General features: G+C 50.3%; 2 protein-coding genes, 1 non-coding gene and 1 pseudogene across 3 annotated transcripts in view; all 4 read right to left on the minus strand.

The window, feature by feature from the left end:
• LOC138361471 (uncharacterized) overlaps positions 1-17,084 on the minus strand; it is a 47,349-nt gene that overhangs the window by 16,222 nt on the left and 14,043 nt on the right. The window contains exons 2-3 of the mRNA XM_069320796.1: positions 14,994-15,211; positions 5,848-6,031 (exon numbers count right to left, since the gene is read on the minus strand). The gene's annotated coding sequence lies outside the window, so the exon portion shown is untranslated. The remainder of the gene's footprint in view (positions 1-5,847; positions 6,032-14,993; positions 15,212-17,084) is intronic.
• Positions 6,136-6,320, minus strand: LOC138361481 (U2 spliceosomal RNA). The gene has a single exon (XR_011226985.1). It is a non-coding gene; the product is annotated as a U2 spliceosomal RNA (small nuclear RNA).
• LOC138361482 (U2 spliceosomal RNA) lies at positions 15,316-15,495 on the minus strand (annotated as a pseudogene).
• Positions 15,702-16,997, minus strand: LOC138361472 (uncharacterized protein T26G10.4-like). The gene has a single exon (XM_069320798.1). The coding sequence runs from the start codon at positions 16,995-16,997 to the stop codon at positions 15,702-15,704; it is 1,296 nt and encodes a 431-aa protein (XP_069176899.1).

Raw genomic sequence — 17,084 nt, forward strand, 5'->3', positions numbered from 1 at the left:
TAGCCTTCCGGGTTACTCCTATGATTGCTTCTTGAAAAGTAGCAAAATATCGTTGGAGTTAAGTGCAGATGTGACGTTGCACAATCTCATATCACAAAACATACGAGGGGGTTTTACAACTGCAGTTAGGAGTTATGCCAGAGCTAACAACCGCTATGTCAACCCATCTTTTAACCCCCAGGAGGATAGGTCTTCTTTCTTACTATACTTAGACTTCAACTCCCTTTACGGGAGTTGTATGACGAAGAAATTACCCTATGGTGGTCTAAGAAGGTTGTCATCTGATGAGATGAACTCCTTCATTAGCGAAGGGAAGATAATGACAGAACAGCCATTCTCTTCTAACAAAGGGTACTGGCTATTAATTGACACCAAACACATAAGACCTGAAATAGCTAGACTAACAGACGATCTACCCCTTTGTTTACACCATTGGGGAATAAGTATGGAGGATATCTCACCATTTAGTAGGGGACTTCTAGAAACAAATAACATTACAAACCTCCCTAAAAAAAAATATTAAGTTGGAAGGGGATCATCTCCCCAAGAAACATTATTTCATATCTCTACACCTCTTACAGTTATTTATTGAGATAGGTCTTGAAGTAGGGGCTATTCATGCCATTTATGAGTTCCGCCAGTCTGATTTTATGGCAGAATTTGTTAACACCAACGTTAACAATAGAAATGCTTCCACCAGTAACGATAGGAAAACACTCTTCAAATTACTGACGAACAGTGTTTTTGGTAAAACACTACTGAACCCAGCCCATTATGCCATTGACACCAAACTAGTGACTTCAGCTAGGGTCTTTTTACGAGAGGTGAAGAATCCTCGCTTTAAACGTATGGTGCATTTAGGTGACAATAAATTATTGTCTGTCAGTTCCAGACCATTCATTAAAATTACTCATCCTAATTACATTGGGTTCCAGATTCTTGAGCTAGCAAAATACAGTTTGTACCATTTTTGGTACAGGGTACTTAAGAACCACTATTCAGATAGGGCAGCACTGATATACAGCGATACAGACAGTTTCATCTTCAGTTTAATGACTGAAGATGTCTTTAACGAGATGGGGAAAGAACCCCTTAGATCATGGATCGATACCAGTAACTTCCCTGAAACTCACCCCTTGTATGATCCTTCTAAAAAGGGTGTTTTAGGTCTTTTAAAGTCAGAGGTTTCAGATAGACACATCCTTGTAGTTGTAGCTCTCAAGCCCAAAATGTATAGTTTGCTGTTGCACAACAATTCAAATTCCATTACCGCTAAGGGTATCCCCCGTGCTGTGCAAAGATTTTTAACTCATAGACATTTTAAAGAAACCCTTCACAGTAATGCAGTAGTAAATACTTTCCAATACTACCAAATTAGGAATTTAGGACGGCAAATGGTCACCACCCATAATACTAAGAGGGGTTTAAGTGCATTTGATGATAAACACTATTACTAAATAAATACAAAAGCCTAGACTATGGCCATCCAGACATACCACCTGACCCCCACCCATCCTCCTCAACCCAAGGGGTGACCGCTGGAAGTGAAAGTGATGACGTCATCGAGCCACAAGGGGAGGAAGGGCGACACCCTTCCAGTGAGAGTGAATGCTATGACGACAGTAGCCCCCTAGGAGAGGAAGAAGAACCACAACACCTCTTTCTCCCTCTGGATGATGACTCATCGTCATCATCACCCCAGGAGGGGGAGGAAGACCCCACAACAGACCTGTGGGCATGGAGGAGGGGTCTAGTTAGACAATATTATGGGGGGGAATTAGATTACGACTACGTTTAAGCCACTATGTACTTTTGTTAATATATTGTATAAAACAAGTGTTATTTCTTTTTCACCCACTTTTATTTTGAGTATATATATATCCTATATAGCTCCGGACATATATGCACATAGTCCTGGAGGGGCCATTCAGACTTGTTCGAATATATATAGCCTTAATTAGTCCTATATAATGACGTAGTGTTTAAACGGAGATACCCAGTGTAAGTGAAATATGGCGGGGGCGCACCGTAGACTACAATTTGAGGTGGGTCTATCAGTCACCCCGCCTCTGATTCCTTTGTCTGCTAAGTACCCCCCATTGTTTGTGAAGTGCCCCTATCTGGCTCGGATTATACTACTACTACTGCTACCCTTCACTACCTCAACCCCCCACCAATGCCACCCTCCACTACCGCCACCCTCCACTATCGCAACCCTACACTACTGCCACCCTTTACTACCAGCACCCTCCACTCCTGCCACCCTCCAATACCCCCACCCTCCACTACCACCACCCTACACTACTGCCACCCTCCACTACTGCCACCCTCCACTACTGTCACCCTGCACTACCGCCACCCTCCACAACCTCAACCATCCACTACTGCCACCCTCCACTTCGACCACCATCCACTACTGCTACCTTTCACTTCTGCCACCCTACACTACTGCCACCCTCCACTACTGCCACCCTCCACTACTGACACACTATACTACTGCCATCTTCCAATACTGCCACCCTCCACTACTGCCACCCACTACTACCACCACCCCCGCTTCCACCACCCTCAACTACTGCCACTTTCTACTTCTGCCACCCTCCACTACCGCCACCCTCCACTACCGCCACCCTCCACTACCACCACCCTCCACTATTGCCACCCTACACTACTGCCACCCTTTACTACCTCAACCCCCCACTACTGCCACCCACCGCTTCCGCCACCCACCACTACGGCCACACTCCACTACGGCCACACTCCACTACCGCCACACTCCACTACCGCCACACTCCACTACCGCCACACTCCACTACCGCCACACTCCACTACCGCCACACTCCACTACCACCACACTCCACTACCGCCACCCTCCACTACCGCCACCCTCCACTACCGCCACCCTCCACTACCACCACTTTCCACTACCGCCACCCTTCACTACCACCACCCTCCACTACCGCCACCCTCCACTACCGCCACCCTCCACTACCGCCACCCTCCACTACCGCCACCCTCCACTCCTGCCACCCTGCACTAACGGCACCCTCCACTACCGCTACCCTCCACTTCCGATACCCTCCACTACCGCCACCCTCCATTACCGCCACCCTCCACTACCGCCACCCTCCAACACCACCACCCTCCATTACTGCCATTCTCTTCTACTACCACCCTCCACTACTGCCATCCTCCACTATCACCACCCTCCCATACTGCCACCCTTCACTGCTGCCACCCTGCACTACCGCAGCCCTCCACTACCTCCAACCTCCACTACTGCCACCCTACACTACTAAGACCACCATCCACTACTGACACACTATACTACTGCCACCCTCCACTACTACCACCCTCCATGACCACCACCCTCCACTACTGCGACCCTTCACTACTTCAACCCCCCCACTACTGCCACCCTCCACTACTACCACCCTCCATCACCGCCACCCTCCACTACAGCCACCCTCCACTACTGCCACCCTCCACTACCGCCACCCTCCACTACCGCCACCCTCCACTACCGTCACCCTCCAGTACCACTACCCTCCACTGCCGCCACCTTCCACTACTGCCACCCTTCTCTACTGCCACCCTCCACTATCACTCCCCTTTATTACTGCCATCCTCTACTACTGCCACCCTCCACTACCACCACCCTCTACTACTGCCACCCTTCACTGCTGCCACCCTCCACTACTGCCACCCTCCACTACCGCCATCCTCGACTGCCGCCACCCTCGACTGCTGCCACCCTCCACTACCACTACTCTCCACTACTGCCACCCTTCACTGCTGCCATCATCCACTACTGCCACCCTCCACTACGACCACCATCGACTACTGCCACCCTCCACTACTGCCACCCTCCACTACCGCCATCCTCGACTGCCGCCACCCTCCACTACCACCACCCTCCACTACTGCCACCATCCACTACTGCCACCCTCCACTACCGCCACCCTCCACTACGACCAACATCCTCTAATGCTACCCTCCCCTACTGCCACCCTCCACTACTGCCACTCTCCAATACTGCCACCCTCCACTACTGCCACCCTCCATGACTGCCACCCGCCACTATTGCCACCCTACACTACTGCCACCCTCCACTACAGGCACCCTCAACTACCACCACCACCACCTTACACTACTGCAATCCTCCACTACTGCCACCCTTCACAACTGCCACCCTCCCCTACCACCACCCTCAACTGCCACCCTCTTCTACTGCCACCCTACACTGCTGTGGCTCTCTCCACTGCTGCCGCATTGCACTACTGCCACCCTCCACTACTTCCACCTTCCACTGGCATCACTCTCCACTACTGCCACTTTCCACTACCTCCACCATCAACTACTGCTACCCCTCACCTACTGCCACCCTCCACTACTGACACACTATAGTACTGCCACCCTCCACTACTGCCACTCTCCACTACCGCCACCTTCCACTACTGCCAGCCTCCACTGCCAACACCCTACCATACCACCACCCTCCACTACTGCAACCCTCCACTACTGCCACCCTCCACTATTGCCACCCTCCATTACCTGAGATGCATCATCTAACATAACGTGATTCCCTGGAAAACGACTCAATTGTTGAATGAACAACAAAGTTAAGATATAACAAGATGTAAGTAATTCGAGAAGTCTGAGTACTGTAGGTACTATAGCAATTTCATTGCTTATTATATGTGAATGTCCATCCATCGCTTCTATCAAGTTTAGAAATACTCACTCATTGTTGGTGTTTAGGGAGGTAAATGAAGTATTGCAAAGCTAATTACGAAACTAGCTTTCACAATGACATTTGGTGGTTGGTCGCTTTGCAAATTATAGTAGATTCTATATCAATTTTATTCGTTATTTTACGTGAATGAATGAATGTGTGCCTGCATACATTGCCTAAATAAAGTATGTAAATATACGTCGGTGGTGTTTAGAGGGGTGAATGAATCATTTGAAATCTAATTAGGAAACTAGCATTCAAATGGAGAGGGGGGAGAGTGCAGGTGCGGTTGAACTTGGGTGGGTTCTGGGTTTCGTTGACGTATATATTATAGGTGAGTGTGTGCATCGAATGCTGGATTGAAGTATATAAATACACATTGTTAGTGTGTATTGAGGTAAATGATGGATTGTAAAGCTAATCTAGACACTAGAATTCACTTTGAGGCTAGTGGCGGGCAAGTGTGGAAGTGGCAAACGATCGTTGAGCTGGCGTGTAAGACCGCACCACAGCAACACCTCCCTCCATCTCACCTCGAATTTCGTCATTATTACGCATTGGTACATTCCAGCAATGGTAAATTAAATAGATAAACGTCTAATCTTGATGTATGTATGTATGAATATAATTTCGCCGTCAGAGCCGACTAAGGAATTCCGAGTGATATACACACACACTCCTCCCTCCCTCACTCACAAGGGAGAGTGAGTAATTCTGTAAAAAAAAGAAGAGCATGCCAACAATGGGTAACTATTATAGTTAGGTTCTCGATCATAGTAAACCCGTTGATTTAGAGTTGATTTGCACCATGACCACGTCATATTAGATGCCATTTAAATAGCAAATCCAGTTCTCCACTAAATGCAGACACAAGCCTAACACTATTCAACCCATCTCTACCAGCCTTTTCATAACAAACCACTAAACCAGTTTCCACACTTATATAAATAGAGAAAAACTTCACCCTATATAACCTATCTCAGAAAAGAAAAAATCAATTAATATTGCACCAACTGGCAACCCCCCATTCATAAAATCAACTTCTTTCTTTCCAAACCATCGTATTTGCTCACATAATCTTCAATCAAAAGATATTAAATGATATTACTCACCTTCTTTCTCCTTCCTTCCTTCCTTCCTTCCTTCCTTCCTTCCTTCCTTCCTTCCTTCTTTCCTTCCTCTAACTCGTTGCAGTTGTTTAGCTTCGACCCATCAAACCCGGACTCGACTGACTCACTTCTGCTGCTCGTTCCAAGGCTTTTTCCTCATACGATGCTGGCTGGTGTGAAGTAATTACTGCAAATCAAATTAACACGATTCATTAATGAACATAACCAATTAACATCATCGTCTCCTACTTGATTTTGACTAGTTGATAGGGTTGTTTTTGGTCTCCCCGAAGGGAGTGGACCGATCCCAGAGGTACTGCAATACCGGGCCGATCCGCGGCAAAGGTGGAGCAAGCTCCTAGCACTTCGCCATGTTGCAAAAATCAGTTTAATATCGAGGATCCCACATGGGGATCGTATCAGATATTAAGCTGATAAGAACAGATTATTTGTTTATTGAATAATGTTACAGGAGTTGTACATAATGCCTTGTGACAATTCCCACAGAGGGCTGCATATGGAAATTTTACAATGGAACTCATAATAATGCAAATTCCTGAAACAAATAGCATAGACATATTCTGAAAGAAATGGCATGGTCCTGCAAGAGATAGCACAAATAAATGGAAATCAATACTGCCGGGCGCCGGTCACGTGTTCGATGTAGATCATCCTCGACCATCGAATCGTATCGGTGACGCAGAGCTTCCTGAAGAGCTTCTGGTACTTCTTGGAGGCGAGCCTGTTCATCAACTTGTCATTCCTCGGATCGTACGAGCCTAGTGAGCCCACGATGAAGGCGTGGACAGTAACCTGCTTGTAGGTCCGTCTCAGCGCAGCTGCAATCGGCGCATATTTCTGCTCCTTTCGCAGCCTGGCTTCATCCAGGGAGGCTTCGCCGTTCTCGAAGGGGCACGTCACGTCGACGAGGAGGACTTCTCCATTCTTCTCGAGGACGATGTCCGGCCGTAGGTTGCTGTCGATGCCAGGGATCTGCTGATTCGCCGTGATGACCTTCCAGAATCGTCCTTCAGCAGCTTTCACGATCCGTTGAACTAGTGCATTGTGGCGCTTGTTCATGGGGTTGGACAGCCTCATGCAGTGGTTAAGAACATGTGGTAGAGTCTCGTTTGGGTTCCTGCAACGCCTGCAACGTTTGTCAGAGTTAACATTGAAGCGCCTTGCTCCATTGAGGGGGAGGAGATTAAGCCTAGCCCTGTGGATGAACCTCCAGTCTGCGAAGGTAGTGAATGCTCCGTCGTAGATGAAGGAGGACGAGGCTCGGACTTTTGCGACTTGCTTCATCACTTTTCCTTGGTCCGGCTTGTCCTGCAGGCGTTCGTCTCTGAGTCCACGATGGTGATTGCGGATGTTCCTTGCCACGAGTCTTCTCTCCTTCTTTGTCATGGTCCGTTCCCCGCATGTTAGTGCTAACTCTTCGCCGTCGGCAGACCATTTCGTGTCTAGTCTTGCTGATGCATTTCTTGCTCTGGACCAGACTGTTTCGTGATCAGTCGGCCGCTGAGCCATTGCTTCCTTGGACAGGTATTGGCAGACATTCACTAATGTAGCGTCTTCTCGTAGTCTCCGGGTCACGACCTTGGTGCAGTCCTCTCTCGCGATGTTTCTTGTGTCTTGGTCCGGCGTAGTAAGAAGTTTGAAGGCCGAATCAATCACAAACACGTCTGAGTCCTCTGCAGCAAGGGGGATTCCACAGGAGCCTGCCGCTGCGCTGCCATATAGGTAGTCATTTGTAGCTCGGGTCGGGAGATAGAGTGTTGACTTGATTAATTTCCTTAGATGATCATCAAGCTCCTGCCAGTCTCCCTTCCTCAGCTGCCACGTTCTCATGGCGAATACCGTCGTGGGGAATACAAAGGTCTTTAGAGCATCAATCCTTTGCCAGGGCGCCAACTTGCTGGTCAGTATGGCTTCCCCCAGCTTCTTGAATTCGTCAATTGCTGTAGAATTTGGCAGTAGGTGGAATCCTACTGGCCGGCCAAGGAACTTAGTTTCTTCGCCGTTTCTACGGCAGTTGATGTTCGTCTCGCCGATGTTGAAGGTCGTATTTCTCATTCCCCTTGGCTGTCTCCCAGACATATGCATAGAGGAGCATTTTCTGGGGTTTAGAGCCAGTCTCAGGTCCCCACAGGTCGCCGTTGTGACGTCCAGGAGGCTCTGTAGACCTGCTTCAGTTCTGGCCAGCAGTGTGATGTCATCTGCATAGGCCAGGCAGGGGTGTTTGAAGTCAGGATCGGTATCAAGGCCAGTTGCAATGGCCGTTCGTAAGATAGGTTCAATTGCAATATTGAACAAGAGCCCACTGATAGGGCAGCCTTGGCGGACTCCACAGTGCACAGGAATCACGTTCGTTTCACCATCGGCCGTCATGATCCTCGTAGAGTTGTCCCTTGTGATGCTCTGGACGACGTCGATGAAGGCTTGTCCTGCACCCATCCGGCGGAGGGAGGCGTCGATCAGCTCGGTTGGCACTGATCCAAACGCGTTCGTCAGGTCCAGCGACGCAATGTAGACGTCACTGTTTCCTCCTCGTGCTTCGTCAAGGTAGTGCTGGAGGATGAAGTTGTGCTCCAGCACGCCGTCCGTTGGCATAAACCCCTTCTGGGCGTTGCAAAGTGCATTGTTGTGCACGATCCAGCTTCTCAGACGGGCAGCCAAGCACCCTGTGTACAGTTTGTATATGGTACGACACAAGGCGATTGGGCGCCAGTTGGTGATGGCTTCAGGGTCCCCATCTTTCGGGATCAGGATAGTTCGCGATGTTTTCCACGACTGGGGTATTCACTTGTGGTGCAGGCAGATGTTGAATATTGCTGTGAGAACCTTGCACTCTGGGTCGACTTGTTGCCAGTGTCGGTACGTTATTCTGTCGTCACCCGGTGCAGTGTTCTCTGCTTTTGACAATCTAATTTCCACTTCGCCCTCCCTAAACGCAGCCACGTTGAGTTCTGCACGATCGTCTGGCGGTTCAGGGATTGCTTGTAGTGCTTGGGGGTCGTCTAGTGCTGGCCTGGGGGTCGTCTAGTGCTGGCCTGGGCGCCAGCATCTCTGTGAAGTACTTCTCAACGTCCTCGCTCGAGATTTCACATCTTGCACTCTCCCCGGCGGTGATAAGTCGGACTGCTCACCTCCTGTTGTTCCTGTAGAGGCGCTGGATCGATTTACAGTCATTTACATCGATCACAGGGGGTGCTTGCCGTTCCCCGTCAGTCCGAATGCGGAAGCGTGCGTGTACTGTTTCAGTGATCTCTTCGAGGAGGCAGTTGAAGCCCTCCCAGTCAGGGGTCCGGAGGAGGGCTAGTAGGGGGTCGTAAAACGACTCTAGCACCCATTCTTGTGCTGCATCGTCTGTGTGGCGCTGCAGTGGCTCTCCTGGGATCTCATGATCGTGGTGGGGTGAAGCATCTACCTCTTCAATGTCAGAGTCGTTGGTGCTGGTGGCTGGAGAAGCTGGGTTACCCCCATCGCCATTGTCTGGCTCAGGGAGGGTAGGTGAGGGCATGTCTGGGAAGGGTATCACTGTCACAACAGGTGAGAGCGGGTGAGCTCTCTGTGGTTGCCTAAGCCGGGGTGGTGACAGGGCCGGTGAGGGTATGGGGCTGCGGGGCGTCGGGGATAAGCCGGCTGAGGCGAATATTAGTGGTGCAGGCGCCTCAGCAGAGCTGGAGATGACAGCAGGGGCCGGGTCGTCAGGGCTGGGTGTTGGTACTTGGCCAGGGTGTCGTCGTCCGTCGTCTGGTGGTGGGTCAGGCTGTCGTTGCACCCTGTCTAGTGCAGGCTGCCTGGCCGCTCGGCGGGCTTCTCTGGTTGCTTGACGGGAGTGCATTTCCCTGTGGCTCATTATGCCAATTTTGGAATTGCACGAGAACCCACAGCCGCGGGCATCGCACTGGAACGACAAGGGGCAGTCGTCCAGGGTCCTAGCAGCCCGAATTTCTCGTAGGCGGGCACAGGTGTGGGTCGTTGGTCGTTTTCGTAGGGTTGAGCTGCAGCCGGCGCATTTGTATATTAATTCTGAAATGCGGAGCCCATGGCCACCCTCCAGGTGTCGTTGCAACGACACACGCTGGCTGGTCCACGCCTGTGATAAGTGGACGTGGGCGCAGGGCGTTTCTGTGCACTTAGTGTCTAGGGAGTGGGAACAAGATGGTGAGGGCTTCCCCTCGTCTCTGCGGCTGCTGGTCAGGGCTAGGTTCGTTGTCGTTGTCGTCGTTCCCCCTGAGGGCTGGTGGCGCCCCTTGAGGGGCCTCTGGGGTGTTGTCGTTTCCTGCTGGGGCTGATGAGGCCTGGGAGCGACTGTCGTCATCACTGCTGGTGCCAGAGTCTCTTGCTATATGGCGGAAGACGAATCTCTGGTTCCTCTGCCTGTGAATGTTAACGTCGTCCCAGAAGTCAACGTCGTTGTCTGCATTTGTGTTAGAAGCAGTATTGTCGCTGGTCCGACCCCCAAAATAGTCTCCTGAACCGTGACTGGCCGGGCGTCGTCGCTGGGGTCGGCCTGAGTAGGGGATGTGTTGGTATTGCCAGGGCCAGCCCTTAAGGGCTCATTGTAGGCACCAGCCCTTAAGGGCTCGTTGAGGGAGCCAGCCCCAGGGCTAGTGTCGCTGAAGCCGACCCCCAGGTTTGCGTCGCTGGTGCCGACCCCCGGGCTTGCGTCGCTGGTGCCGACCCCCAGTTCCATGTCGCCAGCCAACCCTGGTCGTGAGCTGGATCTCAAGTGGGAAGCACCGGCGCCTATCCCATGGGCTGACATGCTTTCGTCACTGAAGCCGACCCAACATGCAAAACTATAGAACGGCTTCCTGGGTGGAGTCGTCCTCGATGTCATCATGTTGGTGTCGTCCTCGGGGCTGGTAGCGTCATGGGTCAGCCTCCCAGTGGTGTCCTCCTGGTTGGTGCCACTCGGGTCGACCCCACCCAGGGCCAGCCTTCCAAGACTGACCTCAGGGCGGGGGAGTAAGGTCCTCCTCAAGGCCGCCTCGCCAAGGGCGACCCCGGTATCGTCGTCGCTGGTATCGTCGTGGGTCAGCCTCACAGCGCTGACCCCCTTGTCCTCATCTCGGGTGTCGACCCCACCCGGAGCCAGCCTCACAGGACTGACCCCAGAGTGGGGGAGTGAGGTCCTCCTCGAGGCCGCCTCGCCAAGGGCGACCCCGGTGGTGCTAGTGGAGTCATAGGGTGGCCTTATATTCACACCCTCACCTCGCGCGTCGACCCCACCCTGAGCCAGCCTCACAGGACTGACCCCAAAGTGGGGGAGTATGGTCCTCCTCGAGGCCGCCTCGCCAAGGGCGACCCCGGTGTTGTCTGTAGAGTCACAGGCTGGTCTCACAGTGCTGACCGTCCCGTTCCCATCTCTGGCGTCGACCCCACCCGGAGCCAGCCTCACAGGACTGACCCCAGGGTGGGGGAGTATGGTCCTCCTCGAGGCCGCCTCGCCAAGGGCGACCCCGGTGTTGTCGGCAGCGTCACAGGCCATCCTCACAGTGTCGACCTCCATGGCTCTACCTCTCGTGTCGACCCCACCCTGGGCCAGTCTCACAGGACTGACCCCAGGGCGAGGGAGTATGGTCCTCCTCGAGGCCGCCTCGCCAAGGGCGACCCCGGTGTTGTCGGCAGCATTACGGGCCAGCCTCGCGGTTCCACCTCTCGCGTCGACCTTACCCTGAGCCAGCCTCACAGGACTGACCCCAGGGCGGGGTAGTAAGGTCCTCCTCGAGGCCGCCTCGCCAAGGGCGACCTCGGTGTTGTCTACAGGATGGGCCAGCCTCACATCGTTGACCCCCGCGTTTCTGCTCCCAGCGTCGACCCCACCCCGAGCCAGCCTCCCAAGACTGACCCCAGAGTGGGGGAGTATGGTCCTCCTTGAGGCCGCCTCGCCAAGGGCGACCTCATGGCCAGCGGTCGTCGTCATCCACGTGGTCGATTCGTCTAAGTCGATCACCAGACAGTCGTCACTGGAGTCGTCCCTGGAATCGTCATCTTCCACTTTCACATCGATGGGGTCAGGGCAGGCAGTCGTCTTCGAGTCGTGGTCCATCTTGAGCACTGAGGCCGACTCACCAAGGTCGACCTCGGGTCCCACCGTCGTCGCTGGTCCATCTTTCAGGCGGCCAGTGTGGTGTCAGTACTGTGGGTTGTGTTTGTGGGCAGCGACCTGGGTTGCCGCCTGCAGAGTTTGGTCCTCCTCCACCCATGGGACCGTCAGCCTTGAAGGCCGTCGCGGATCCATCACAAGTGATAGAAGCACGAGGCCGTGACTGGGACAGAGACAGACATTGACTATGTTGCCCCATTAACTCCAAAAAACGGGCGTGCGGACGACAACACAATCAATGTGAACATAGGCTATGTTCATCCTCCAGCACCTGGCTCAAGGCACAGATGTGGAGGAAGACAGAGTCTATGGTCTCTCCTTCAGGCGACTGGCCCCGGACAAGCCAGCCCCTGAAGGTCGACGGCAATCACGGGGGACTTGCCGTCTTGCCAGCCACTATGTAAAGTTTGAGGAGCTTGCTCCCCCCTTTACCAGTGATCGGTTCTGGGCTAACTCCCAAATCCGCCACTAGATGGCTGGACGGTCGGTGTTGGTGGAAGCGCGCTCGCTGATTGGACCGGCCCTTTAACTCCTTACCCGGAGGGGAAGTTCGTGCGGACAACGACACAATCTATGCAAGCATAAATTGAGTTTCCCTCCGAGCTCCTTGAGCCTTGTACAAGGCAGAAGCTCAGAGAGAAACGCAATTTATTGCGTTTCCCACCAAAAGACTGGCCCCGGACAAGCCAGTCGGTGGAGGTGGACAGCAAGCCGTGAGGCTTGCTGTCTCACCGGTGGAGGCGGATGGGCGATGCGTCGACCCAATTCCTTCCCCCTACAGGTAGTTTTAAGACTACCAGGATCGCTAAAGTGTAGATTATACTATCCCTTTAACCCCTTGCGGACGTGCGAACGATAGTACAGTACTACACTTTGATCTTAGCCAAAAGGCCGAGAAGCGATAGGATGCATGGTTGCTCTGCAACACCAGCGGCTAGAAACCACGTAGCGAGTTTCAATTGCAAAAGGGCATGTGATTATCATTGGGTAATATTCGAATTCAAGCATACATATAAACGCCATGCAGTAAAGGCTTTAACCATTTCTTACCTAATCAATGAATTTATATATATATGCAAATTCATGATATTACATGGTTTCGTTCATGAGTAGTGAATATGTAACTGGCGGCAAAGAGGTAAACAGACTCGCGTGGCATTTCACGAATTCGCTCCTGGCCAGGGAGTATAGCGCTTAACTCTAATACATAAACCTCCATTTGTCATGTGTCTTAAGGTAGCTACAGCTTTTGAAAAGTACAATAACGAATTAAAAGTGCAAGGGGCCTGTTATCGCCAACGCTCGTCAAAAAATATAAATAGGAGACGTTCTCTCTCTGATACCATAACAGAAAACGAACAGCACTATTATGCGCCAACTATTACATTTTTGTATATATATCACGACTTTTTCACATCTAACACTTTGCTTGATACATCGTTTTCACAAACCGGAGACGAGGCGAAGCGAGGCAGGGCTGGGTGGCGAGAGGCTAGAGGCTAGAGGCTAGAGGCGAGAGGCGAGAGGCGAGAGACGTGACGTGACGTGACGTGACGTGACGCCATGCCATGCCATGCCATTCAATGCCATGCCATTCAATGCCTTGCGATTCAATACCATGCAGTTCAATGCGATGCGATGGAATGACATGCGATTCGATGCCATGCGAGGCGAGGCGATGCATCATCTAACATAACGTGATTCCCTGGAAAACGTTTCTGTTGTTGAATGAACAACAAAGTTAAGATATAACAAGATGTAAGTAATTCGAGAAGTCTGAGTACTGTAGGGACTATAGCAAATTCATTGCTTAATATATGTGAATGTGTACGAAATCCATCCATCGCTTTTACCGAGTATACAAATACTCACTCATTGTTGGTGTTTAGGGAGCGAAATGAAGTATTGCAAAGCTAATTACGAAACTAGCTTTCACAATGACATTTGGTGGTTGGTCGCTTTGCAAATTATAGTAGATTCTATATCAATTTTATTCGTTATTTTACGTGAATGAATGAATGAATGAATGAATGAATGAATGAATGAATGAATGTGTGCCTGCTTACATTGCCTAAATAAAATATGTAAATATACAGACGGTGGTGGCGTTTAGAGAGGTGAATGAATCATTTGAAATCTAATTAGGAAGCAAGCATTCAAATGGAGAGGGGCGAGAGTGCAGGTGTGCTTGAACTTGGGTGGGTTCTGGGTTTCTTTGACGTATATATTATAGGTGAATGCGTGCATCGAATGCTCGATTGAAGTATATAAACACACATTGTTAGTGTGTATTGAGGTAAATGATGGATTGTAAAGCTAATCAAGACACTAGAATTCACTTTGAGGCTAGTGGCCGACTGGCAAGCGTGGAAGTGGCAAATGATCGTCGAGTTGCCGTGTAAGAGCACACCAAAGCAACACCTCCCTCCATCTCAACTCGAATTTCGTCTTTATTACGCATTGGTACATTGCAGCAATGGTAAATTAAATAGATAAACGTCTAATCTTGATGTGTGTGTGAATATAATTTCGCCGTCAAAGCCGACTAAGGAATTCCGAGTGATATACACACCACTCCACCCTCACTCACAAGGGAGAGTGAGTAAGTAATTTCATAAAAAAAAGAGAAGAGCATGCCAACAATGGGTAACTATTATAGTTAGGTTCTCGATCATAGTAAACCTGTTGATTTAGAGTTGATTTGCACAATGACCACGTCATATTAGATGCCATTTAAATACCAAATCCAGTTCTCCACTAAACGCAAACACAAGCCTAACACTATTCAACCCATCTCTACCAGCCTTTTCATAACAAACCACTAAGCTACCTAAACCAGTTTCCACACTTATAAAAAAATAGAGAAAAACTTCACCCTATATAACCTATCTCAGAAAACAAACAAAATCAATTAATATTGCACTAACTGGCAACCCCCCATTCATAAAATCAACTTCTTTCCTTCCAGACCAACCATCGTATTTGCTCGCACATAATCTTTAATCTAAAGTTATTAAATGATATTACTCACCTCACTCTCCTTCTTTCTCCTTCCTTCCTTCCTTCCTTCCTTCCTTCCTTCCTTCCTTCCTTCCTTCCTTCCTTCCTTCCTTCCTTCCTTCCTTCCCTCTCTCTAACTCCTTGCAGTTGTTCAGCTTCGACCCATCAAACCCGGACTCGACTGACTCACTTCTGCTGCTCGTTCCAAGGCTTTTTCCTCATACGATGCTGGCTGGTGTGAAGTAATTACTGCAAATCAAATTAACACGATTCATTAATGAACATTACCAATTAACATCATCGTCTCCTACTTGATTTTGACTAGTTGATTGGGTTGTTTTTGGTCTCCCTGAAGGGAGTGGACCGATCCCAGAGGTACTGCAATACCGGGCCGATCCGCGGCAAAGGTGGAGCAAGCTCCTAGCACTTCGCCATGTTGCAAAAATCAGTTTAATATCGAGGATCCCACATGGGGATCGTATCAGATATTAAGCTGATAAGAACAGATTTAATTTTTTATTGACGAATGTTTTACATAGTGCTTACAATAGCCTTGTGTCTTCACAAGGGTGCATGGGTACATAGTTACATACGTGTACATAAAATACAATATACATTTTCATACATGGGTTATTATGGGATCTTTATTTACATTGTGCCATCTGCCATTAAAAAACTCAAAACAGATGTAATATATATATAGATTTTCTGAAATGAGAAAAAGGTACAGACATGTAAACTAGTATTGGCGAGCGCCTGTGATGTGCTCTATATACATCATCCGTGACCACCGGATGGTGTCGCTCACGCATAGCCTCCTGAACAGCCTCTGATATTTTCTAGAGGCCAGCCTGTTCATTGGTTTGTCGTTCTTTGGGTCGTATGACCCGAGCGATCCTACAATGAAGGCATATACAGTGACCTGCCTGTAGGTCCGTCTCATTGTCACCGCTAGCTCTGCATACTTTTCTTCTTTGCCTAGTCTAGCTTCTGCAAAGGCGTCTGGTCCGTTTTCGAAGGGGCAAATGACGTCAATCAGCATCACCTCTCCGTTCTTCTCTAGAACAATGTCTGGTCTTAGCACATTGTTTGTTCCTGCGACTTGTCGGTTAGTGGATATGACCTTCCAGTGTCTTCCTTCCGAGGCCTTCAGGATACGATCGACCAACGCGTTGTGTCGCTGGATCATCGCATTTGACAGCCTCAGGCAATGGTTGATGACGTGGGGTAGCGTCTCGTTCTGGTGGTGACATCTCCTATACCGTTGGTCTCCGTGGATGTTGAACCGGCGGGCTCCGTTTAGAGGTAGAAGATTCAGACGTGCCCTGTGAATGAAACGCCAGTCAGCAAAGGTTGTGAAAGCCCCATCCCTAATAAATGCAGACGAGGCCCGCTCCCTCCCAACTTGCTCCATTACTTTCCCCTGGTCTGGTTTGCTTCTCAGGTCGTCGTCGCGAAGGCCTCTGTGATGGTTCCTTATGTTCCTTGCGACCAATCTTCTTTCTTTGTGAGACATGATTCTCTCCCCACAACAGACTTCCAATGCATCTCCGTCTGTGGACCACTTGGTTTTCATCCTCCCTGACGAGTTGCGGGCTCTTGACCAGAGCGTCTCATGTCCAGAGGGTCTTTGTTCCAAGTCGTCTTTTGAGAGATACTGGCATACGTTTTCCAGAGTGGCTTCTTGGCGAATTCTCCGTGACGTTACTCTCTTGCAGTCGTCCCTGGCAATATTCCTCGTCTCTAGATCCGGCGTGGTGAGTAGTTTAAATGCCGAGTCTATGATGAATATGTCAGAGTCTTCTGTGGCGAGGGGTATGCCGCATGAGCCTCCTGCACTCTTTCTATACAGGTATCCATTGGTTGCCCGCTGTGGCAGGTATAGTGTTTCTTTTATTAGCGGTCGTAGTCGGTCATCCAGTTCCTGCCAATCTCCCTTTCTCAGTTGCCAAGTTCTCATGGCGAACACAGTTGTTGGGAAAACGAAGGACTTCAGGGCATCGATCCTCTGCCAGGGAGCCAATTTACTTGTCATTATGGCTACGCCTAGTTGCTTAAACTCTTCGTTTGCGTTCGCGTTCGGGAGGAGGTGGAAACCTACTGGTCTGCCTAGGAATTTGGT

The sequence above is a fragment of the Procambarus clarkii genome, unplaced genomic scaffold, assembly GCF_040958095.1.
Source record: "Procambarus clarkii isolate CNS0578487 unplaced genomic scaffold, FALCON_Pclarkii_2.0 HiC_scaffold_408, whole genome shotgun sequence".
NCBI classification, from domain to species: domain Eukaryota; kingdom Metazoa; phylum Arthropoda; class Malacostraca; order Decapoda; family Cambaridae; genus Procambarus; species Procambarus clarkii.

Excerpts from the sequence above, each read along its gene's own strand:
- LOC138361472 (XM_069320798.1), bottom strand. The coding sequence starts at position 16,997 with ATGACAAGTAAATTGGCTCCCTGGCAGAGGATCGATGCCCTGAAGTCC.